The following is a 23,872-nucleotide window of genomic DNA, read 5'->3' on the forward strand; positions in this document are numbered from 1 at the left end:
TACCCAGAGAATTTCTTCCCAGATCCCATCTTCAAACTCATGTGCTATAATGTGGAGAATGTTGCTCTAAGAGTCACAGTTCATTTAGTGAGGTCATAGTCAGCCTTGGCAGCCTTTGGCACAAGTTCTAGGTGCAGGTGTTTGTAGAGTGGCAGCTTGGTCCTACATTTGCATCTCTTTGTGCCGTGGCTCAAGACTCCAGAGAAAATGCTAGGGTGGAATGAATTGTTCTCCAGTATTTGACATAGACTCTGATCCTCTCTCATGGCTTCTGTGTCACTGAAAGTGGAACATATGCAGTCACCGGAAGAAGAAGAAATGAATTCCTTAACCTGTTCCAGAATTAATGATCTTTGAGTTGTGTTGCACATATCTACTCCACACCTCACTGTTCCACCTTATTCATCAGTTATGACAGGAAGGAGAAGGACTAGAGGTGGCTCTGGTCTTTTACCTGCATGCAGTGGTGCATGGCAGCAGGAGAAGTCCCTCAATGAGTGAAAAAGTTTCTGACAGCCATATGCTGAGTGCACTAATACCAAGAACGAAAAATCTATACAACACATCTCAAAGAAGACCAGTTATGGAACAGATTTGTAACTGTTTTTTTCTGGTTGATAGAACAAAAAATACTGTGAACAGTAATTGAAAAGATTAGTCTTATTCGAGTGTTCACGTGTATTCCATATAGGTGTGCGCATGCGCCATGTGCGCTCATTGTCAGAAAGTTTTTCCCTTAGCAATACCCTTTGGGCCAGCAGAGGAATCCCCTGGAGTGGTGCCGCTATAATGGCTCGTATATACCCCTGCCGGCCCTCCCCCCCCCATTCCGTATTACCACCCTCTACGGTTGTTGGAGTGTGCTTTGCTCTTGCTTTGCGAGTGTGACTTAGCAGTTCCCGTTGTTCTCCTTAGTTACGTGAATAGATTTTATCTTCTGTAAATAGTTCTTATTATCTAGTGTATATAGTTGTTTTTTGGCTAGGGGTTCACATTGTGTCCAGTGCCTTGTGTGGGGCATGCCCGGACCCTAAGGCTTCAAGTCCTATGTGAAGTGTCAGAAGTCCATGCCCTGCAGAGATCCTCCCAATCCTGTTTAAAGTTCCTTGGTGAGGCTCACCTTTCCTACTCCTGTAAGGTCTGCAGGAGCTTCAAGCCGTAGTCCAAGCTTGAGAGGGAGTCCCACATGAAGATTCTTCTCATGGAGACTGCTTTTCATCTGGCATCAGCGTTGGACTCATCACCGGTGACATAGAGTACTCCAGCTCCAGTGCGTGAGGCACCCAGTCAGTCGTATGCCTCTCCAGCGCTGTGTAGACCTTGGCACTGATCACAGTCTCCTGTGCCTCAGAAGAAGCAAAGACCTAGCAGAGGCAGGGCTCTGTTGAGGCATATGCCGAAAGTACGCCCTCAGTTGGGGCACTTGGCGTGGGGAAGATCGATACCTAGGGTTCCTGTGTTGGGTCAGAATTAGGGATGTGACAGTGTAGTCGACTAACTGATTAACCAATAAGCCAAAATTTATAGGCTAATGCTATAGACTACACGCATTTCCCGCCCTCCCCTTGCCAGTAATTGTTTAGCAGGCTTGGCAGCAACCTGGCTCAGTCCTGGCTTACAATGGACCTGGGACCTACCCCTACTGCGGCTCTGCATTTAAACTGTATTAGGAGTGGGTGGACAGGTAGCCCAGTTCAGGTCCAACTTGTACCGAGTCTGGGAGCTCAGTTCCCCCTTAGACAGGGGCTGCTGCTACTCTGCACTGCTGCCTCTGTATCAGAGGTAGCAGCCCAGGGTGACAGGCGGACTGGCTCCCCTTGCAGACCAGCACCTGCCTGGCGTTCTGCCTCCTGCCTCTGATACAGAGTCAGCAGTGTAACGTCTCAGGGTGCAAGCCTCGCCCCCGGGGACTATAGAATAGTTGACTAACAGGTAAGAATTCTTGAGGTTACTAGACTTTTCAGTTAACTGATATTTAACATCCTTAGTCAGCATCAGCTCATCCCATACTGTGATCCCAGCCCAGGGGAGGACCTTGCAGAGGTGAAGCCAATGACTCCAGACACTTTTGAGGCACTTAGAGACCTCATTGAACTCACTTAGTCCCCGGCTTTTGCCTCTGATTCCACAAGGGATTGGGACTCAAGGCTGCCCCATACTGCTACCCTGGCACTATGGCCTTCAGCACCGGCCCTGAGGGGACACCATCGGTCTCCTCTGGGACCAGCAGTGGGCCTGGTGCCAGCACCAGCTCCAGTTGTAGGCCTGGCACCGTCCTCGGTCTTGGCTCACTCTGTGCACCTGGCTATGATGCACAGAACCCCAGCACCAAGCCCCATAATTCCATGTCCTCCTTGGGGCATCACGGGAAGCCTAAATCTTTGTCCAAGCACTCACCGGTCCCCGGTCTCCACGGCTGCACCACCTCCCTGGTCAGCCTCCGATTACTCCACCAACTCGGAGTCCTAGTTGGTATTCTCTTCGACATGTGCCTCCAGGTCCAGGTCTTGGCACCACTTGTACTCCGGGCATCTCTCCTAGCACCAGAGTGCTTCTGTGCAGCTGTCTTGACCACCTCAGCCTGCTCCTGTCCAGCCGGTGCAGCCTGCCTGGCCACCTGAGTGACAGGCCCCTGTCCAGTGGCCATTCTGGACCCCCTGGGCTTACCATTAGGCCTAGGGTGCGGGACCTTCCAGACTGGAGTCGGTCTATTCAGGACCCAGGGCTCCCCCGTTGGCAACTCCAATGCCCTGCTCCCCTATGTTGGGGTGTTCGCAGGGCCTGAGGTCTGTTTCAGCCAGGGCTACTGAAGAAGGTGTGGCATGCCTAGCTCAGCCATCAACCATGGCCCTATTGGTAGCCTTGCAGGGCTTCTCCCATCACCAGGACCTGGAGGAGGTCATCCTGAAAAGGACATCTTCCTCCTCCTCAGATGAGGCCTTGGGGGATATCCCGTTGATGCTCTCTATGGACTTGAGGTCACACCAGGGCCTTCTCAAGTTCCTGGTCCAAAGTTTAGGGGTTCAGGTTGAGAAGTTGTTGGAGGACTCAGACCTGACCGTCGACATCCTTAATGCTGGCACATCTACCAGAGTGGTGTTGAATAAAGATCACTAAGTCACTCTAGCAAACCCTGGCCTCTATCCTGCCTGCAGACAACATAAGAACATAAGAATAGCCATAATGGGTCAGACCAAAGGTCCATCCTGCCCAGTGTCCTGTCTGCCAACAGTGGCCAATGCCAGGTATCCCAGAGGGAGTGAACCGAACAGCTAATGATCAAGTGATGTCTCTACTGCCATCCACCTCCACCCTCTGACAAACAGAAGCTAGGGACACCATTCCTTACCCATACTGGCTAATAGCCATTAATGGACTTAACCTCCATGGATTTATGTAGTTGTCTTTTAAACTCTGTTATAGTCCTAGCCTTCACAACCTCCTCAGGCAAGGAGTTCCACAGGTTGACTATGCACTGTGTGAAGAAGAACTTCATTTAATTTGTTTTAAACCTGCTACCCATTAGTTTCATTTGGTGGCCCCTAGTTCTTACATAATGGGAACAAGTAAATAACTTTTCCTTATTCACTTTCTCCACACTACTCATGATTTTATATACCTCTATCATACCTCCCCTTAGTCTCCTCTTTTCCAAGCTGAAATGTGCGTGTCTCTTTAATCTCTCTTCATATGGGACCCGTTCCAAACCCCTAATCATCCTAGTTGCCCTTCTCTGAACCTTTTCTAATGCCAGTATATTTTTTCTGAGATGAGGAGACCACATCCATACGTAGTATTAAAGATGTGGGCATACCATAGATTATAGAAGGGCAGTGAGATCTTCTCTATCCCTTTTTTAATGATTCCTAACATCCTGTTTGCTTTTTTGACTGCTGGTGCACACTGCGTGGATGTCTTCAGAGAACTATCCACGATGACTCCAAGATCTATTTCCTGATTAGTTGTAACTAAATTAGTCCCCATCATATTAAATGTAAAGAAAGTCAAGAGGTTTTATTTTGTGCCCTGGGAGGGTAATGAACACTTCTCATCCTTCGCTGGGGTCCTTAGTGGTCCAGGTCACACACCACTGTGAGAGGCAGGGTCAGCCAAGCCCGACCCACAAAAACGAGGTGAAGAAAATGGACCTTCTAGTTCTGCATAATGAACTACCAGGTGTTCCTAAGTCACTATGCCTACAATACCTGGGCTGCCATGGTCACGTTTAACGGTGCTCGTCCCTCAGGATTCCTGCTCCTAATTTAAGTCCCTTTTGGATGAGGGTAGAATCATTTCTAGGGTAGCCCTACAAGCAGCCCTGGATTCGGCAGATGCAGCTGCCCACACTGTGGCCATGGGCCTGGTGCTCTGCTGCAGCTCGTGGCTATAGGTATCTGGGGTGCTGCCTGAGCTCCAGACTACAATCCAGGACCTTCCTTTTGAGGGTCCTGGAATTTTATCGGAGTAGACCAATCACCATCTGCACAGGCTCAAAGACTCACAAGATGTGCTAAAATCCTTAAGAATTAAAACTCCTGACCCCCAGAGATGTTCCTTTCCCAATAGGAATGCATGCGATTTGTCAGGCTCATGGCTGCCTGTACATACATGGTGCAGCATGCCAGGCTTCGCTTTCATCTATTACAGCTGTGGCTGACTCAGGTGCACAACCCGTCTTCCCACCTGTGGGACAGGATGGTGACAGTTCCTCCTAGAGTCCTCTGCTCCTTGGACTCATGGCTCCAGGAGGAAGTGGTCTATATAAGAGTCCCATTCTCCTGGCCTCTGCTGTCCCTCCAGCTGGTGATGGATAGATCTGACACCAGATGAGGAGCTCATATCAGAGACATGAGGACACAAGGTATGTGGTCCTGGGAGGAACTCTTCCTACACGTACACGTTTGGGAGCTGTGGGCAGTCTGTCTCAGGTATCAGACATTTTTCCCTGCTCTTGGGCAGGCGTATCCTTATCCTGTCCAACAATACGACAGTGGTCTTCTACATAAACAGGCATGGTAGTACTTGTTCCCCTTCCCTGTGGCTTCAATAGAACATTTGCCCAGTAGCTCTTATGGACCAGCTGAGCAGGCCATTTGTGAGTCACGAGTTGTCTGTCAGGGCAGATGTTGCCCTCCAAATCTTTCACAGGTGAGGGTTTTCCCCATCTGGATCTGTTCTCCACCTGCCAGAACAGTACGTGTCCCTGATTCTGCTCCTTCATGGGGATTGGTTGAGGGTCTTTGGGGGATGCCTCCTCACTCATTGGCCTAGGGGCCTGCATTACTCATTCCTCCTGTTTCCTCGGTACACAGTGACCCTGAAGGCACAGGAGTTTGGAGCCTCCCTCATCGTCATAGCAGCAACGTGACCGAAGCAGCACTGGTTCACGTCACTCCTCAGCCTCTCTCTCGAGAGGCCGATAGCCCTTCCTTTGTTCCTGGATGTGATAATGCAGGATTTCAGCAAGCTCCATTATCCAAACCTGCAGTTCCTGCTCCTCATGGCTTGAAAGCTCCATGATTGACAGCCCTGGAGCTTTAGTGTTCAGAATAGGTGCAGGAGGTCTTACTAGGGAGTAGGAAGACTTCCACTAGAGCCACATATCTGGCTAAATTGAAGTGATTCGCTATTTGGGCTACTCAGCAGAGAATGTCTCCCATGGACGCCCCAGTCCCATTGGTCCTGGACTACCTCCTTGATCTAAGAATTCAGGGGTTGTCCTCCTCTTCCATCAGGGTCCACCGAGTGGCTATCTCCGCTTTTCACTCAGGCTCCCAGGGTAAGAGGCTTTTCGCAGACCCCATGGTCCAACAGTTACTGAGGGGCTAGAGAAGGCTTTACCCACATTTATGGCAACCCGTTCCTCCATGGGACTTCAGCTTAGTCTTACCAAGCTTACTGGGCCCTCTCTGAACCTATGGAGATGTATTCTCTACTTCACCTCTCCTAGAAGGTGTCATTCCTGGTGGCTATCACCTCCGCCAGATGGGGGTCAGAGCTCAGGGTGCTAACGTCAGATCCCCCTTACACTGTCTTTTTTAAGGATAAGGTCCAGCTCTGCCCTCATTTGGCCCAAGATAGTGTCTCAGTTTCATGTTTCCCAGGATATTTTCCTTCCCATGTTTTACCCCAAGCCTCATGCCTCTGATAAAAAAAACAGGGCTTACATGCATTGGCTGTTAGGAGGGCCTTAGCCTTTTATTTAGATAGAATGAAAACCTTTCATAAATCCCCACAGTTATTTGTGGCAATTGCTGAGAGGCTGAAGGGCCAGCTGGTCTCTGCTCAAGGGATTTCTTTGTAGATCACTTCCTGTATCCAAGCATTCTATGATTTGGCCAGGGTGCCGGGCCCTACTTTGATGGCCCAGTCCACCAGGGCCCAGGCCTCTCTCCACAGCCTTTGCGGCTCAGGTGTTTATCCTGGACATCTGCATGGCAGCCATCTTGTCCTTGGTCCACAGCTTTGCCAACCATTCTGCGCTGGTTCACGAGGCTAGGGAGGGTGTGCTCTCAGTAGGGAAGTTCTCTGCTCCATGGAAGGTTAGGACTCCAACCCCTCCTCCTTGGTTTCTGCTTTTGAGTCAGCTACATGGAATGGACATGAGCAGTCACTTGAAGAAGAAACAGTTACTTACCTCTCGTAACAATTGTTCTTCAAGATGTGTTGCTTATGTCCATTTCAAATCCCATCTGTCTCCCCTTTATTGGAGTAGTTCGGTAAGAAGGAACTGAGGGGGTGGAGGGCCAGCAGCAGTGTGTTTCCTCTAAGCTGCGCCGCAGCACAGCTTCACAGGTAATAATTCATCAGCCCAGCCCAGTCAGAGGCTCAAGGCTTTGTGAAGCTTAGAGAGAACGCTGGCCAGCGGGGGTGTATTTGAGCCAATATAGCGGCACCACTCCAGGGGGCTCCCCTGCTGGCCCAGCGGGTAGTGCTAAGAGAAAAATTTTCCAACGATGCATGCACGCAGCATGCATGCACCCACATAGAATGGATTTGAGCAACACATCTCAAAGAACAACAGTTAGGAGAGGTAAGTAAATGTTTTTTTATATTAAGTAACAACTTGTTCAAGATATTTTTAACTTGATTGTGTTAGATTATGTTCATTTCCTATTAAGGACACTTTTAAAGTTATAATTTTCACTTGTTAAAATATGTTCAAACAGAAACCAAGCTCCAGGAAAATGTATTTGTCTGGATATGGTGTGGAACTAGCTATAAAGAGTACAGAATACAAAGCAGTGGATGACATTCAGATTAAAGGTATATTTTTGTTCTGTGTATTGTGTTATTGGAGAAAATATTTCAAAATATTTGACAACATCTTGAATTGTGAGAATAATAATGCTCTGAGTATATTTACATTTTGTTGACATATACAGGCAGTCCCCGACTTACGTGGATCCGACTTACGTTGGATCCCTAGATACGAACGGGGTGAGGCAACTCCCGCACATGCGCAGCAGGATTCCCGGGGCTCGCTCACCTGGGTCCTAGGATCCTCCTCCTCCTCGGGCTGGCTCCGACTGGGGTCCCGCAGAGCTGCCGGGCAGAGGAAAAGTGCCTCCCCACGCCCGCTGCCCCCCCCCCACCTCCCTGCCAGCAACAGGCTGCCCCCTCCCCTGAGCAACAGCCTGCCGAACAGCAGACAAAAGCAGCCTCTCCGCCCCTCCTCCCCCTATACATGCTGGGCTCCCTGGGCAAACAAAGACTCCACCAAAACAAACAAAGTGCTGGCCTCATTGTGTTAGCAAAAAAAGGACCCTCCTCCTAGAACCCTGGGTGGTGTGTGGAAATAAAGCTATTAGCTCAAAGCATGGTGCAGAGCTGTTTGGTATTTGATGAGTTACTCCTTTAGTCCTGAGTTTGTCACAGGGACAGAAATAGATGTGAAATCTTCTGAACAGGGGAACAGACAGCAAAACAAACATTAGAGGGGAGTTAACCTTTCCCTATGCTATCCAAAACTAAAAAAAATGTTTGGCTAGAGTTTCCCCTACAATATGTACCAGTTCCGACTTACATACAAATTCAACTTAAGAACAAACCTACAGTCCCTATCTTGTACGTAACCCGGGGACTGCCTGTATAGTTAATTTTTACAGGATATGTTAAAAGTAGTCTCAGGCGTTGAGATTAACTTAGAACTCTGTACCCATGTTTTATAGACGAAAATATTTAAGGCTAGGAAGTTATTTACTAGTAGCTATTGTTCTCTGAAGATATACATCATCCAAAGCCCATATTCCTTCTTCCCCTGTAAATTGAAGGTTCTTTAATCTTCTTAATAATTTTAGTATTCTGTCTCTATCTGTTAAGTTATCTCTAAAGTGTCTAGTAACATTGTCTAGGTACTAGGTTTTTATACATATGAAAATAATTTCACTTCCTTGATGGGAAAAAATTTGCCTGTTGAAGCACATTCACTTTCAGAGACTGAAATAAGACACATACAGTTGAAACAAATGACTTTAGTACTTTAGACTTAGAGAGATCCCTCAAACGTTGCATAGAAGTCAAAATCCAAGAGTAGCAATTTATTATGTATATCTTCATAAAACAATAACACATCATGTTCAGTTTCTACGTGGAAGTGTTTACAGCCACAGCCACAGCCATGTGTCTGTTGTATTTCTTTCCTCCTACCTCAGTACATGCTGCCTGATAGAGTGGGAGGCTATATTAACAACAATGTGCTAACCCTTGAGAGCTCAGCTGAGTGCTAGTTTATCATTTAGTAGCAAGACACTAGTTGAGAAATACTCTACCCTCTGACTCCACAACCTCAATCAAGCTTCACAAACATCATTTCTGTGTACAGTATTACATTGTTTAAAACTCATTGTGTGTGTGTGTGTGTGTGTGTGTGTGTGTGTGTGTGTGTGTGTGTGTGTGTGTGTGTGTGTGTGTGTGTGTGTATATATATACACACATACTCTCATTTTTCAGTTGAAAAAAATTCTCTGGAACCTACCCCTCACCCCATTAATTTCTACAGGGAAATAGGATTCACTTAACATCCTTTTGCTCAAAGTAGCACTTTTCAGGAACTTAACTACAACGCTAAGCGAGGAGTTACTATGCTATGTACAGCTAAGTCTACTGCTAATACCTTTTCTCAGGACTGGGTGTAAGAAGCCATAGGACTGATTTCCTTCAGTTGAGCCAGGAGCTAAGCCTAGCTGAACTGATTGGCTGAAAAGTGCCCATAAACCTGCATGTAAGCTCAGCACAAAGGAGCAGGCCACTTGCTGCTCAACACTAACATCTGCAACTGTGTCTGCCTTGTATCTGGCCTTGCTCTCAGGTTGTTCCTGTCTAGTTTCAATTTGTTCTTGTCTTTTTCCAGCCCTTCTCCATTGCCCAGCTTCTGACTCTGATTCTTGTTATTGAGTCCTGGCTCTGGTCTGATCCTTGGTTTGATTCCTTGTTCTCCATCAAGTGGCATCCCTGTGGATGCTCCACTCAGGTTTCTGTGTGTCCCCGCGCCGCTTATTGGAGGTTTTTGGGGAGCAGTGCCCCTCGTGCTGTGCCTGCGCACTCTGTCTCTCATGCTCCTGCTGTTCATTGAGTGTGTGTGCGGCGCGAGGCTCCCTCAGTTCCTTTTCTACTGTCCTCAACTAAAGATGGAGTCAGAGCAGTGCTCTTCTTTTCTGATGGGAGAGACTCATGCAGCACATAAGTGCCCGCATTGTCTAAATATGACAGCCAGGGCCAGAAAAGATCGCAAAAACCTCCTCTGGGAGAAATCCCTACAACCATCAGGAGTAAGTCTGAGGAGACACAGCATTACCAGCGCTGTCCTGAGCCTCCCATTCCCTAATGCCATCAGTCTCTGGCACCATGGAGAAACACAAGACGACATCAGCCAGGAGAACTGAGTCAGAGCTTAAGCACTCAGCACCGGCTGGTGCCTCTAAGGCAACAGCACTGACAAAGCCGCATATGCCACCTCTGCCAGCCCACACAGGCACCCCTATTCTGCCTGAACAAGCCGTCCCTGCAGCCTGAACCTGAATGCACTCCAGCACTGGAGCATAAGAAAGCGTCACATAAGATGCATCATTTGCAAAAAATCCCCACAGCTGAGTACACTTCTGGGACCAGGAACCTGTTTACTGCACTCGCCAGTGTTGTCTCACGCAAATGTGCACAGGCACATGCCAGAAAGGGCTCCCCATTCTCCTATGCTATTGTCACCACAAACTAACTACGGTAACAGGCAGAGGTGTAGATTTTCATCATGCCATTCATCCCTATCAGGATCAGTGGCTTCCTGGCATTCATATTGGGTTCATTCATGCCCAAACCTGCACCCCCCGGTGCCACCTTGGGACTTGAACCTTGTTCTTGACATGCTCACCAGGCCACCCTTTGAACCATTAGCCACTACATCACCACAATACCTGTCCATGAAGGTGGCCTTCATAGTGGCAATAACATCAGCAAGACATGTAGACAAAATTGCAGTCCTCATGGCCGATCCACCTTTCACTACGTTTACAAAAGGTAAAGTTATACTCAGGCCTTACCCTAAGTTCCTTCCCAAGGTCATATCCGACTTCCACCTAAACGAACTCATACACTTATCTTCGTATTTTCCTAAACTACATACCTTCTCCAAAGAGGATGCAAGACGAATTATTGCGTTATACTTTACATAGAACTAAAGAAACCGGAAAGTCGGATAGGCTCTTCATCTCTTGGTCCGGGTCACATAGGGGAACAGCCGTCTCATCGCAACGTATATCCAAATGGATTGCCTGCTGCATATACACAGTTTATGAACTTTTTGGGAAGCAACCACCACAGATTATCAGGGCTCACTTAACATGTACGTTGGCCACAACAATGGCCTTCCTACATAACGTACCATTGGTGGACTTTTGTAGAGCAGCTACATGGTCCTTCCATCACACCTTCACACAATATTACACCCTACAGAAAGGACCCATACCCGCCACATCTTTGGTAGATGCGGTCCTTCCTTCCCCTACATAAATGACTCCAGTGCCCACCGCCGTCTGGCAGTACTGCTGCTAAGTCACCTGAGTAGAGCACCCACAGGGACATCACTCGATGGAGAAGTAGTAGTTACCCTGTTATGCAGTAACGATGGTTCTTTGAGATGTGTGTTCCTGTGGGTGCTCTGCTATCCTCCCTTCCTCCCCTCTGCTTGGAGCTCTTTAATGGACTTCAGGTAGAAAAGGAACAGAGGGAGGCTCGCACTGCTCGTGCACTCAACGAATGACAGGAGCGCAAGACACGGAGTGTGCAGGCACGGTGCGAGGGGCACTGCTCACCAAAAACCTCCGATCAGCAGTGCGTGGATGCTCTGAGACCTGAGTGGATCACCCAGACAGGGACATGCATCTTGAAGAACCATCATTATTGCATAGGGTGAGTAACTAGTTCTTTCTGAATCTTACATTTGTTCCATGGCTCTGGCTCCTATCTCCTGAATCCATCTCTAACCACTAGGTCAGATTGCCCAAGTTCTGTTCCTGACATAGGGTAGCTTTTGTAGAGTACATCAGGCCTAAGAATGGCAATGTACAATTATTAGCATGTAATTAAAGCGTTTGTCCTTATCTGGGAAAGGAAATTGTGTAGCAAGAGAGGATGAAGGTACAGTATTTGGAGTTGTATGTGGAAGCTGGCAGGGTTCAAAACCAATACTGCTCATCTCTTATTTTATGAATTTAAATTCATACTTTATTTGAAAAATAGAACCCAATAATATTTGATTATCCACAATGGTTACCATTTGATCAAATTGAGAAAAAGTCATTTTAAGAAGTGAAACTGTTAGCTGCACTGTCTAGCATATATTTTTTAAAAAATTTTATTTAAACAGTAAACACTTCTCTAATTATTTTAAAAAATAAAATAAAACTATAGGATCACATAACCTCTAAAGAGCTATTCTAAAGCCAAAATAATAATCTGCAAATTGGAATCACATTTGAGAAGTATACATTTAGTTTGTATAATTGTAATGGCAGGATGTTCTTTAACAGTTTTATAATTTTGGGAAATAAAATGTACTGGTAATTTTTTTGTTTTGTGTTTTATGTGTGGTCTGTGTGTTCAGCCACAAATGACACAACGGAAAAGGAAGATGACGAGGCAAGTGAAATCCAAGGGTTTCTCTTTGGCAAATTGAAGTGAGTTAATTTAATTTACAATTACATTTCTTCAGTTGTCAAATAGTTGTTTTTGTTCTTAAAATAAAAGTCCAGACATATGATGTGAAAATGTATTGTGGCAATGTGTTGACCTAATATTATCTAAAATACTAGTTTAATTTTGTGTGTTTGTGTACTTCCCTGTTTAACTGTATTTATAAATTATTTATTCTCATTTCAGATTATTAAATATAACATTTTGATATTCTTGGCATATGTATATAACCAAACTTTTTAACAGAAAATGTAGTTGGATTGATACTCTTAGAATGTAGACAGAATCAACTGATTTTCCTAAAGTAAGGCAGAAATTAAAATAAAGAAAATGTTTCTAGTGATGCTGGAACAGTTTGTATAGTGGGAGTGCTGAGAGCCATTGAACCAGACTGTAAATCCAGCACCTCTAGTTCCAGCACCTATGCTTATTTCCCATCCTGCTCCCTGCAACCCCCCTGAACAACTTCAAGGAACACTAGGCCTTCCTTAACAGGGTGTCTGCCAACTTGAACTTAACAATTGAAGAGGTTGTGGAGGAGTCTGACAAATCTTCAGTGTGATCTCCTCCTCCACACCAGCCCAGGTCATGCAGCTTATCCACTCAGGAGTCCCTAAGATTGCCAAATCACTGTGAAAGATCCCTGCCTTTTCTAAGAAGGCAGAAAAGAGGCATTACTTCCCTGCAGAAAGCTTCATAACTCTGTATGCATTCCTTTCAGTGGCAACACTGGTCATGTCCACTGTTAATGAAAAGGGCAGACAGGGCCAGGTCAGTAGTTCATCTAAAAAAAATGAAGCCAAAGGCTGTACTTTTTGGGAGAAAGATCTATTTGATGGCAAGTCCACTTGGCCACTATTTTGGCCTTCCATCCACCACTCAAAGGCAGTCACTGTAGAATTTCACAGCACCACCTTCATTACCGACACCTTTGGCCAATGGGACCTGTGAGATTGTGCTGAGCAGGGCAGTATGTGAAGACTCTGCTCACCTTCCCATGGCGGCACACAAAAGAGGCACATGGCTCCCACAGCCAGCCTTTCTGAACAGCATTCAGGGGTGGGGCAGAAAGAGGAAATGGGAGGCACACAGAGCCCTCTATATGAATGGGAAAATGAGGCACCTTGGTATGTAGGGGAGGAATGGAGAACACACAAAGGTCCTGTCATGGGTGGGGATGTTGCAGAGAGCCCTTGAATTAAAGGACAATAGAAGGCTAGCACATAGGGAGATTCTGGGGATGAATGGAAGGATTCAAGGGACCTCTGGTATATGAAATAAGATCAGCCTGCAGAAGCAACAAAGTGTGTGAACTTCTTATATGTAATACAGTTTGGTAGGTGATTATGGTGAAAATAGTTTAAGGACATATGCAAAATACAATTCTTATGTAACTCCACTTGGTACAAAGTTAATTTCATAGACAACATCATTGTCTAGTTGCTAGAAATGTATTGGTTAAATAACTCATCGACTTATTTAGGATCTGACTTAGAGAATTACTGAGTAATTGCCATTCTCCTTGAAATCATAAATGGAAGCTGTTCATAGTTAGTATTTTCAAGATGAGTCCCTGAAATTGTAACCACATTCATAAATCCTAATCTCTGTTTATAGAAGTGAATTAGAAGTATTAAATTCTTGTTTGTTACCTTAAATATCAAACCATGATGAAGCCATAAATAGTTTTGTAAGTGACGGAGGGAGGTAATTTGATTTTTTTAAAATGTTTTGGTTTAGACAAATGTATCCTGACCTTAAAGATAATCTGAAGGAGTTCAGAAAACACCTAATTGAAAGTGCTAATAACTTGGAACCTCTGAAAGTTTGGGAGTTACAAGGTATGTATTTGGTATGCTGTGCTTGTTTGTTGGTTTGTGCGTTTACTCTTATTTTGTTTAATTCTTCTTTGCTGAGTTGGTGATTATAAAAGCTATAACAAAAACTGCTTTTCTTCTTCAAGTGTGTGTCCCTGTATGCTGGACTTCAGGTTTCACAGTCACTCTACGACCTGGGGATGTTTCCCTAGCAGTGTCTATCTGGTCCACGCCTGCACCTCTGCCACCTTAGGCTATGTACCAGAGAAAAAAAGGGAGCTGCTGGTCTGCAGTCACTTTGGTTCCTCCTCACTACTCTTGGGAGCTTTAGGGTTCATACTGACTTCTTAACATCTCTCTGCTAATAATTTTAATATTTTGTAGTTAATTTGTTATGAGATATTTTTATGGGTTTGGTTCCCTAATTCTTGGAACTACCAGTCCAGCATGGAGAATTATATCTGTGTAAGCTCACACACATCCCATCAGCCTAATCTTGGTTATCTTCATTTTCAGAAGTATATGCTAAAAATACTCAGCTTTAAGCGCTGCATCAAAGGTCACAAGTCACTCCTGGTTATATACTATGAAGACACATATGTAAATGCTTTTGCCTTGCATTTGGAAAGGACAAATCATTTCCAAAGTCACATGACTTTGTATAATTTTTGGAAGAAATTAAAGGAGAGGCATTTTCCACTGAGAGGCTGTCAGAATGGATCTTGTGGTGCATCATACTCTTATTAGGTGAACTTTGAAGTGAGAGCACACTCAATAAGAACTCAAGCAGCATAGGTAGCTTCCTTTACAGACGGACCTGTTACTGACATTTGCAGAGCAGCAACTTGGAGCTCTGTTCACAGTTTTGCTAGACAATACACAGCAGCTCCTGTTGGCTGTTTGGGCAAGACAGTTCTGCAGTTTTTTGTGACATAGGACCCAACCAGATACCCACCTCCTTGACAGAGACACTATTTGTGAATCACCTTGTTATAAATAGGAGCTGCTAAAGAGAATCTGACTTACCTGAAGAGTGAGGAAAGGGTTAAGCAACTGGAGATGCACCTAAGGAGGGGGTTCGGGCAGCCAGCCAATAAAAATGCAGATAGGAATTTCAAACAGGGAAAGAGTTTTTCTTTCTCTTTTTTGTTTGAGATCAGAGCCGTTTCTCCCAGGTATTGAGGGAGATGGGAGACAAGTTGTCTCTCCAAGACTGGACTTCTTGAAATGTGTAAGTTGGGAAAAGTTTAGATAGTCCATTAGGGTTTATTGTTCTCCTTCTTTAGGGATTTGGAAATCACGTCTGATCTGACTAATTGTTTTTCTCTTTTGGGACTAATGATTACAGCCCAGGGATTTTCCCTGAGTCTGTCACTTCATGGCTATCTAATACCTAGTCATTTATTATGCTTGCAACAGTGGTTTTGTTTTGATAATAAAAGAGTTTTTCTCTTTGTTTTGATTAACCAGTATTGGTTGATTGTTGTGTCCTTACGTTTATGTGCCTAGTTACCCAGGCAAAGTCCATTGTTCTCTGCAGATTTCCTCAGTTTGTTTTCCCAACTCCAAGCAAAACAGAGGTTGGAGATGGGGGGAGAGCTTTACTTTAGGGAGAGGATTCCCAAGAGACCTCTTCCCTGGAAAAGGGTTTATTTTATATGTTATTAACCCACTTGGGTGGTGGCAGCAGTTTCTTTTGGGTCTTAGGGAAACCCAGTTTATCTCTGGGAAGTTACAGTGGCAGTTCTTCAGAATCTCTACACTCAACGTGTCAGGTTGGGAAATTGAGCTGTGACACCTAAAGTGCATTGCACTTCGTGAGAAGCACTTGAAGACGGATGGACTACTCAATGGTAACTTGAGTTCTTCAAGATGTGTTTTCCCTGTGCATAGTGCACAATTCACTCTTTTCCCCTACTGTCTGATTTCCCCTGCTGGGGTCAAAAGGTAGAGAACGAGCTCAAATGGCAGCAGTCAGCAGTCTTTATTTCTGTAGTGTGGAGTCAAAGAGTAAGGAACATCTATGAACCAGATAACACTATTAGGCAAAAATCTGTGGTTCTAGACGTAGAGATTGCATTTGCAACTTTAAGTACATGACAGATAAGGACAACACTGCCATGCTGTCTCAGATGAGTCACAGGTTGAGGGAGTAATTTCAAGTCAGGTTGTTAAAACCAGGCAGACACTCCCAAACTGGTGATATATGGCTGGTTAGAATTTAATCAAACCAGCAATTTATGCTTCTTCTTCGAGTGATTGCTGATGTGCATTTCAAGTGCACAGTCATTGAAAAACTTTTCCCTAGCAGGAACCCATAGATGAGCAGGAGAGACCCCTAGAGTGGCGCCAGTATGGCAAGGTATATAGCCCCCTGCCAACTATCCCCTCGCTGAGTTACTTCTTACCGCCAGTGACAGTCATTGGAGCTAGCTTCTCTTGCCTCGGGCAAGTGTTTGTTCCCTAGCTATTGTTCGTAGATAGTTATGTCTTTCAAGTTAGTTATTTGTTAGCAGTTGATAGTTCTCTGCAGGGATTCTATGTTCTTCCCTGCTATTTGCAGGTCGTGGGACCGGACCAATCAGCCTCTGTGCAAAGCACACCATTGTCAGTGAGAAGTGCACTGGCTCTGCATAAGGAGTCGAAGAAGACCTCTCAGCACCAGTGATCATCTGCACCAAAGGCCGCTTCACAGCACCACTCCTATTCTCCAGTGCAGAAAAAGCAGCAGAGGCGAGAAAGGATCAGGTCCCTTACTTCAAAGGCTTGGAAATCCAAGGGGTTGCATTCTGAGTCAGAACACCCTTTTAAACAACCCACCCTTCTGGCACCATGAGTCTAGCACCACAGCTGATTCCATCAAGTCCGGTACCAGTGGACTCTGTCACACTAGAGCCAAATGGGAGATGTGGATATGCCTTCCAGTCCCAAAAAATATGAGGCAGCCTGGGACCGCATTGAGTTAATATCTGGATGGTTGGCGTCTCCAAGTAAGTCCCTGTCAGGATGGCCAGCACCGTCACCAATATTAGGATCGGTTCAGTCAAGAGGGAAACCCCCTATCTTGAGGAGGTCACCTTCACCTCGGCACCGTTTGCTTAGTTGGGACTGTTTGCCTTGGCATTGATCCCAGGATAGCTCCTGTACAAGGTGGAATCCTCCCGGTAATCTCACCCTGCCAAAAAGGCCACTTTTGTGGTACGTTACCACTTCCCTGTGGTCTCCACATTCCACATATATGTCAGAGTTGGAACCAGAGTCTCGTAGGTCCAGGTGGTGGTGCTTCTCATTGCATAGTCACCCATAGAGGAGGCAGGAGGTGTCAGTGTTGTGGCCTGCTCAGTGACAGGTGCCACCCCATTAGCACTTCTGGACCCCCTGGGCCTATTACCAGGCACAAACACTTGGTTTGAGGTTGATGTCAGTGGCTCTATCAGCAGGAGCACCCATCAGTGGCCTTAGGAAGAGATCCCTCCATAGGGGTTCAATCTTCCTCCCAGCAGAAGGCTCAGAATTTGGGCCTACAAAGAGGATGTCATCAAGGACAGAGATCCTATGGTGGAAATTTTGTCATCGGGGGTGGGGGTGTCTAGGGCAGCACTCCCTTTTATCAAGACATTATCCTCCACCATGAAAGCCTTGTTGCAAATCCCAGCTTTCATTCCTCCTACTGCCAATGGGGTTGAGCACAGGTACTTTGCCTCATATAAGGGGTATGAGTACTTATATACACACCCACAACCAAGTACTTTGGTGGTGGATTTGTGCCTACTTCTCAATGTGCAAAAGTCAACTCTGGCCCCCACACAGGTCTTAGAGTTGATAGGTGCCCTCATAGACTCTGTGACAGCCAGGGGATACCTTCTCTAGCCCTGTTTCAAAAGTATGTGCGAACTGATATGGGTCTGGGGGCCTTCCCCACGATGGCCTGAACCTGCCTGAAGCTGCTTGGACCCATGGCATCATGCATCTATGTCATCTGCTTCGCCAGACTATTGCAGGCGTGACTGGCCCGGGTATACAGTCCGTCTCGTCATCAGCTGGACAGGGTGCTCACTGTTTCACCATTGGTGATAGAGAATCTTCATCAGCAACAGTAACGATGAGGAGGAGATCTCATTCTCCCCATGACACTCATTGCGAAAGCCAGCTGCACAGATACAGCTACAGCAGCAGATGGCTGAGCCCCAGATGTGGTAGCCTTTTCCATGGTTCCCTCCCATCCTGCTCCCACAACCTTGGCAGGGATGGGACCCTTTTGGTACCTTAAAATCTCAAGTACCGGCACCTCAACTGATGCCACTACCCAGGCCTCAGATAGTGGCCCACAGGCCCCCTATACCCATGAAATCTGACATAATGCAGGAGGAAATAGTGGACTTGCATGATTCTCAGGGCAAAGATACATTATATCCATTGCACATCTTGTCCTCTTCCCCTGATAAGACATTATTGCCCCCTATGCCAACTGTGAGGCACAATTTCAAGTCTTCTCAAGGCTTATACAAAAGGGTGGCTAATACCCTCAACATCTTATTGGTTAAGCTTCCCGAGATGCAGCACAAACTCACCAACATATTACAGACCTCACCTTCATCAAAGATTGCACTGCCAGTCAATGAGGCCATATTGAACTCAGCAAAAATCATATGGCTAACACCAGCTTCTATTTGCCCCAACATCCAAAAGAACAGACAGGAATTATTATATCCCAGCGAAAGGAGCTGAATTTTTATTCACACACCCAGCACCAAATTCCTTGGTTGTTGATGCATCCAGCAACAGAAGCAAGCAAATGTGATATAAATCCACCCCTTATGACAAGGAATAGAAGAGGCTTGATATTCTGGGCAGAAAATCATATTTATCTGCCCTCCGTCCTGAGCAGAATAGCTAATTATGAGGTGCTGTTAGCAAAGTATACATATCAGCATTTTGAGAACATGACCAATTTTATTGAATGACTACCTGACGATAGTAAGGGTTCCTTGCAGTCCAACATAAATGAGGGCTTCCTTATAGCTAAGATGGCAATGCAAACGTCCCTTGACATAGCTAATACTGTAGCATGATCCTTAGCTACGTCAGTAGTCATGCAGTGTATCTCCTGGCTGCACCTCTCAGGATTCCCTAGGGAGGTACAGAATACTGTTGAGAATCTTCCATTTGAGTGCCAAAATTTTTTCCACGACCACAGATGCCTCACTATATTCGCTCAAGGACTCATGAGTGATATTAAAGACCCTGGGCATGTATGTTCCCCAACCAAGGAAGAAACTACATTAAACAATTTACACCTCAGAGCAGAGCATCCTCATTGTACTCATCCCAGAGAAGCTATGATTTAAGAAGGAGACAGAGGCAACAGAAACATAGAGAAACACAGAAACAACCTACCACGTCCCAGTCCACCAACAGCTGACAAACTTTTTGAACATCTGGTCAAGGGTTTGACATCGTTTCCAACAAATGCTTGATAGCAATTCAATCTGCAGTCCTTTTACCATGCATGGGTCGATATCACCACACACAATTGGGTCTCAGAAGTCAGACAGAAAGGCCTCACGATACCATTCACCAAATTCCCTCCAGCCAAAACCCTTCTCTGTCCCTCTTCAGGGACCCTTCTCATGAGTCTCTGCTACAACAGGGCTGTGTCTACATTGGCATCCCTTTCCGGAAAAGGGATGCTAATGAGACACATCGCAATTGCATTTGCATTTACATGGCTGCCGCTTTTTTCCGGCTTGGGGATAAGCCGGAGAAAAGCGCCAGTCTAGACGTGATTCTCCGGAAAATAAGCCCTTTTCCGGAGGATTTCTTATTCCTACTTTCAAGTAGGAATAAGAAATCCTCCGGAAAAGGGCTTATTTTCCGGAGAATCACGTCTAGACTGGCGCTTTTCTCCGGCTTATCCCCAAGCCGGAAAAAAGCGGCAGCCATGTAAATGCAAATGCCGCGAGGGATATTTAAATTCCCCGCGGATTTGCAATTGCGATGTGTCTCATTAGCATCCCTTTTCCGGAAAGGGATGCCAATGTAGACACAGCCCAGGAGATAAACAGATTACTCCAGATTGGGGCAAACGAAATTGTACCAGCTCATCACAGGGGAAGAAGATTCTACTCAAGATACTTCTTCTTTCCAAAAAAATCAGGAGGCTGTAGACCCATCCTGGACTTACACAGACTGAACAAATATCTAAAAAAGCAATGATTCACTATGGTAACTCTAGCAAAGGTAATTCCATCCCTGGCACAAGGAAACTAGATGTTGTCTTCAACCTTCAGGATGTCTATTTTCACATATCAATTTGATTGTCACATAGAAAATTTCTAAGATTTACTCTAAAGCACCAACATTATCAGTACTGGGTCTTCCCATTCGGCCTGTCCTCTGCACCCAGAGATTTTCCAAAATATTGGCCGTGGCAGTAGCTCATCTCAGAAACTGGGGCATAATAATCTTCCCATATCTGGATGATTGTCTAACTATGGCATGTTCAGAACATGAGGCCATCCCATCCACTGCAAAGACAATCCATCTATTCGCATCTCTAAGGAATAAGGGATCTTCTGGAAAAGGCTTTATTTTCCGAAAGATTCCGTCTAGACTGGCGCTTTTCTCCGGCAAAGCCCCGAGCCGGAAAAAAGCGGCAGCCATGTTCATGCAAATGCCGCGGGGAATATTTAAATCTCCCGCAGCATTTGCAATTCCAACTGGTCTCATTAGCATCCCTTTTCCGGAAAAGGGTGCCAATGTAGACACAGCCAGGGGGAAAAATAACTGAGGAGAGTTGGCAGTTTTTCAAAGGGACATTGTTAAGGGTCCAAAAGCAAGCTATTCCTCTGTGTTGGAAAGATAGAAAATATGGCAAAAGACTGCCTTGGCTTAACCACGAGATCTTGCATGATCTAAAAATAAAAAAGAAGTCATATAAAAAATGGAAAGTAGGACAAATTACAAAGGATGAATATAGGCAAACAACACAGGAATGCAGGGGCAAGATTAGAAAGGCAAAGGCACAAAATGAGTTCAAACTAGCTACAGGAATAAAGGGAAACGAAAGCTTTTTTATAAATACATTAGAAGCAAGAGGAAGACCAATGACAGGGTAGGCCTACTGGTCAGTGAGAAGGGAGAAACAGTAACAGGAAACTTGGAAATGGCAGAGATGCTCAATGACTTCTTTGTTTCGGTCTTTGAGAAGTCTATAGGAATGCCTAACATAGTGAATGCTAGTGGGAAGGGGGTAGGTTTAGAAGATAAAATAAAAAAAAGAACAAGTTAAAAATCACTTAGAAAAGTTAGATGCCTGCAAGTCACGAGGGCCTGATGAAATGCATCCTAGAATACTCAAGGAGCTGATAGAGGAGGTATCTGAGCCTCTAACTATCATCTTTGGAAAATCATGGGAGACAGGAGAGATTCCAGAAGACTGGAAAAGGGCAAATATAGTGCCCATTTATAAAAAGGGAAATAAGACCAACCCAGGAAACTACAGACCAGTTAGTTTAACTTCTGTGCCAGGGAATAAGTAATTAAGGAGAAATCATCTGTAAACACTTGGAAGGTGGCAAGGTGATAGGGAACAGCCAGCATGGATTTATAAAGAATAAATCATGTCAAACCAATCTGATAGCTTTCTTTGATAGGATAACGAGCCTTGTGAATAAGGGAGAAGCAGTGGATATGGTGTACCTAGACTTTAGTAAGGCGTTTGATACGTTCTCGCATGATATTCTTATCAATAAACTAGGCAAATACAACTTAGATGGGGCTACTATAAGGTGGGTGCATAACTGGCTGGATAACCGTACTCAGAGAGTAGTTATTAATGGTTCTCAATCCTGCTGGAAAGGCATAGCAAGGGGGGGTTCTGCAGGGGTCTGTTTTGGGACCAGCTTTGTTCAATATCTTCATCAATGATTTAGATATTGGCATAGAAAGTACGCTTATTAAGTTTGCAGATGATACCAAGCTGAGAGGAGTTGCGACTGCTCTCAAGGATAGATTTAGAATTGAAAATGATCTGGACAAATTGGAGAAGTGGTCTGAGGTAAACAGGATGAAGTTTAATAAAGACAAATGCAAAGTGCTCCTCTTAGGAAGGAACAATCAGTTTCACACATACAGAATGGGAAGCGACTTTTCTAGGAAGGAGTACGGCAGAAAGGGATGTAGAGGTTATAGTGGACCACAAGCTGAATATGAATTAGCAGTGTGATGCTGTTGCAAAAAAAGCAAACATGATTCTGGGATGCATTAACAGATGTGTTGTGAGCAAGACACGAGAAGTCATTCTTCCGCTCTACTCTGAGCTGGTTAGGCCTCAGTAGGAGTATTGTATCCAGTTCTGGGCACTTCATTTCAAGAAGGATGTGGAGAAATTGGAGAGGGTCCGGAGAAGAGCAACAAGAATGATTAAAGATCTAGAGAACATGACCTATGAAGGAAGGCTGAAAGAATTGGGTTTGTTTAGTTTAGAAAAGAGAAGACTGAGGGAGGACATGATAGCTGTTTTCAGGTATCTAAAAGGGTGTCATAAGGAGGAGGGAGAAAACTTGTTCATCTTGGCCTCTGAGAATAGAACAAGAAGCAATGGGCTTAAAATTGCAGCAAGGGAGGTTTAGGTTGGACATTAGGAAAAAGTTTCTGTCAGGGTAGTTAAACAGTGGAATAAATTGCCCAGGGAGGTTGTGGAATCCCCATCTCTGGAGATATTTAAGAGTAGGTTAGATAAATGTCTATTAGAGATGGTCTAGACAGTATTTGGTCCTGCTATGAGGGCAGGGGACTGGACTCGATGACCTCTCGAGGTCCCTTCCAGTCCTAGTATTCTATGATCCTCACTTGACACAGTTGATAGCAGTCTTAGAATATCTTATTTTATTTAAAAAAACCCAGAATCTTTCCAATTCATCCATAAAGGTACACCTAGTGGATCTCTCAAGCGAGCTCAAGGTCATGGATGGCCACACTGTATTGTCACCCCACCACTAAGAAGTTTCTAAAAGTCCTCAACAATATTTTTCCCCCTATAAAGTTGGCAGCGGTCTCTTGGGATCTCAGTCTCGTTCTTAACACCCTGAGCTGCTCACTCTTTGAGCTCAGGCAACATGTTCCCTCACTACATAATGTGCCCATCAAGGACTTCTGTAGGGCAGCATCTTGGGCATCAGTTAGTACATTTACAAAACATTATACTATAGATACTTACACTTTGCAGTTTCCTGCTTTCGCACAGGTGGTCTTCACTGCTGTCCACCATCCACATCTGAAACCCCTCCTTCCACAGACTGAGGGCGCTGCTCTGTAATCACCTAGGGCATGTCTAAACTACACCCCTCTTTCAAAAGAGGGATGTAAATAAATTGAAATGGCAAATGAAGCCCGGATTTGAATTTCCTGCACTTCATTTGCATAATGGCGGCCAGAAATGAGGAGTATAGGATCTTTTGAAAAAGGGCTTTTCGACAGTAAAACCGCCATCTAGACGGAGTTCTTTCAGAAAAAAACTCCTTTCTCAAAAGATCTTATACTCCTCATTTCTAGACGGCAGTTTTACTGTCAAAAAGCCCTTTTTCGAAAGAACACACAGCCGCCATTATGCAAATGAAGCACGAACAATTCAAATCCCAGCTTCATTTGCAATTTTGATCTGTCTAATTTATATCCCTCTTTTGAAAGAGGGGTGTAGTTTAGACACACCCCTTCAGTTGAGCCCCCACAGAGACACTTCTTGAAGAAGAAACAAAAGATTACTCACCTTGTGCTGTAACTGGTGTTCTTTGAGATGCGTGTCCCTGTGGACCTGCTCTCCTCCCCTCTATTTCCGAGTTGCAACATCTCTTCATGGTAGAGAGGAA

At 45.2% G+C, this 23,872-nt stretch overlaps 1 protein-coding gene across 6 annotated transcripts in view; it reads left to right on the forward strand.

Moving 5' to 3' along the window:
- UGGT2 (UDP-glucose glycoprotein glucosyltransferase 2) overlaps positions 1 to 23,872 on the forward strand; it is a 188,636-nt gene that overhangs the window by 23,580 nt on the left and 141,184 nt on the right. For 4 of the 6 annotated variants that reach the window (XM_075918810.1, XM_075918804.1, XM_075918807.1 and 1 more), the window contains 3 exons: positions 7,170 to 7,266; positions 12,098 to 12,170; positions 13,927 to 14,027. In XM_075918810.1, the coding sequence (XP_075774925.1) occupies positions 7,170 to 7,266; positions 12,098 to 12,170; positions 13,927 to 14,027 (271 nt within the window). Of the gene's footprint in view, positions 1 to 7,169; positions 7,267 to 11,296; positions 11,404 to 12,097; positions 12,171 to 13,926; positions 14,028 to 16,650; positions 16,994 to 23,872 lie in introns of those variants that run through there. The other 2 variants (XM_075918808.1, XM_075918809.1) reach the window with 2 other exon arrangements.

The sequence above is a fragment of the Pelodiscus sinensis genome, chromosome 1 (genome assembly GCF_049634645.1).
Source record: "Pelodiscus sinensis isolate JC-2024 chromosome 1, ASM4963464v1, whole genome shotgun sequence".
Classification (NCBI taxonomy): domain Eukaryota; kingdom Metazoa; phylum Chordata; order Testudines; family Trionychidae; genus Pelodiscus; species Pelodiscus sinensis.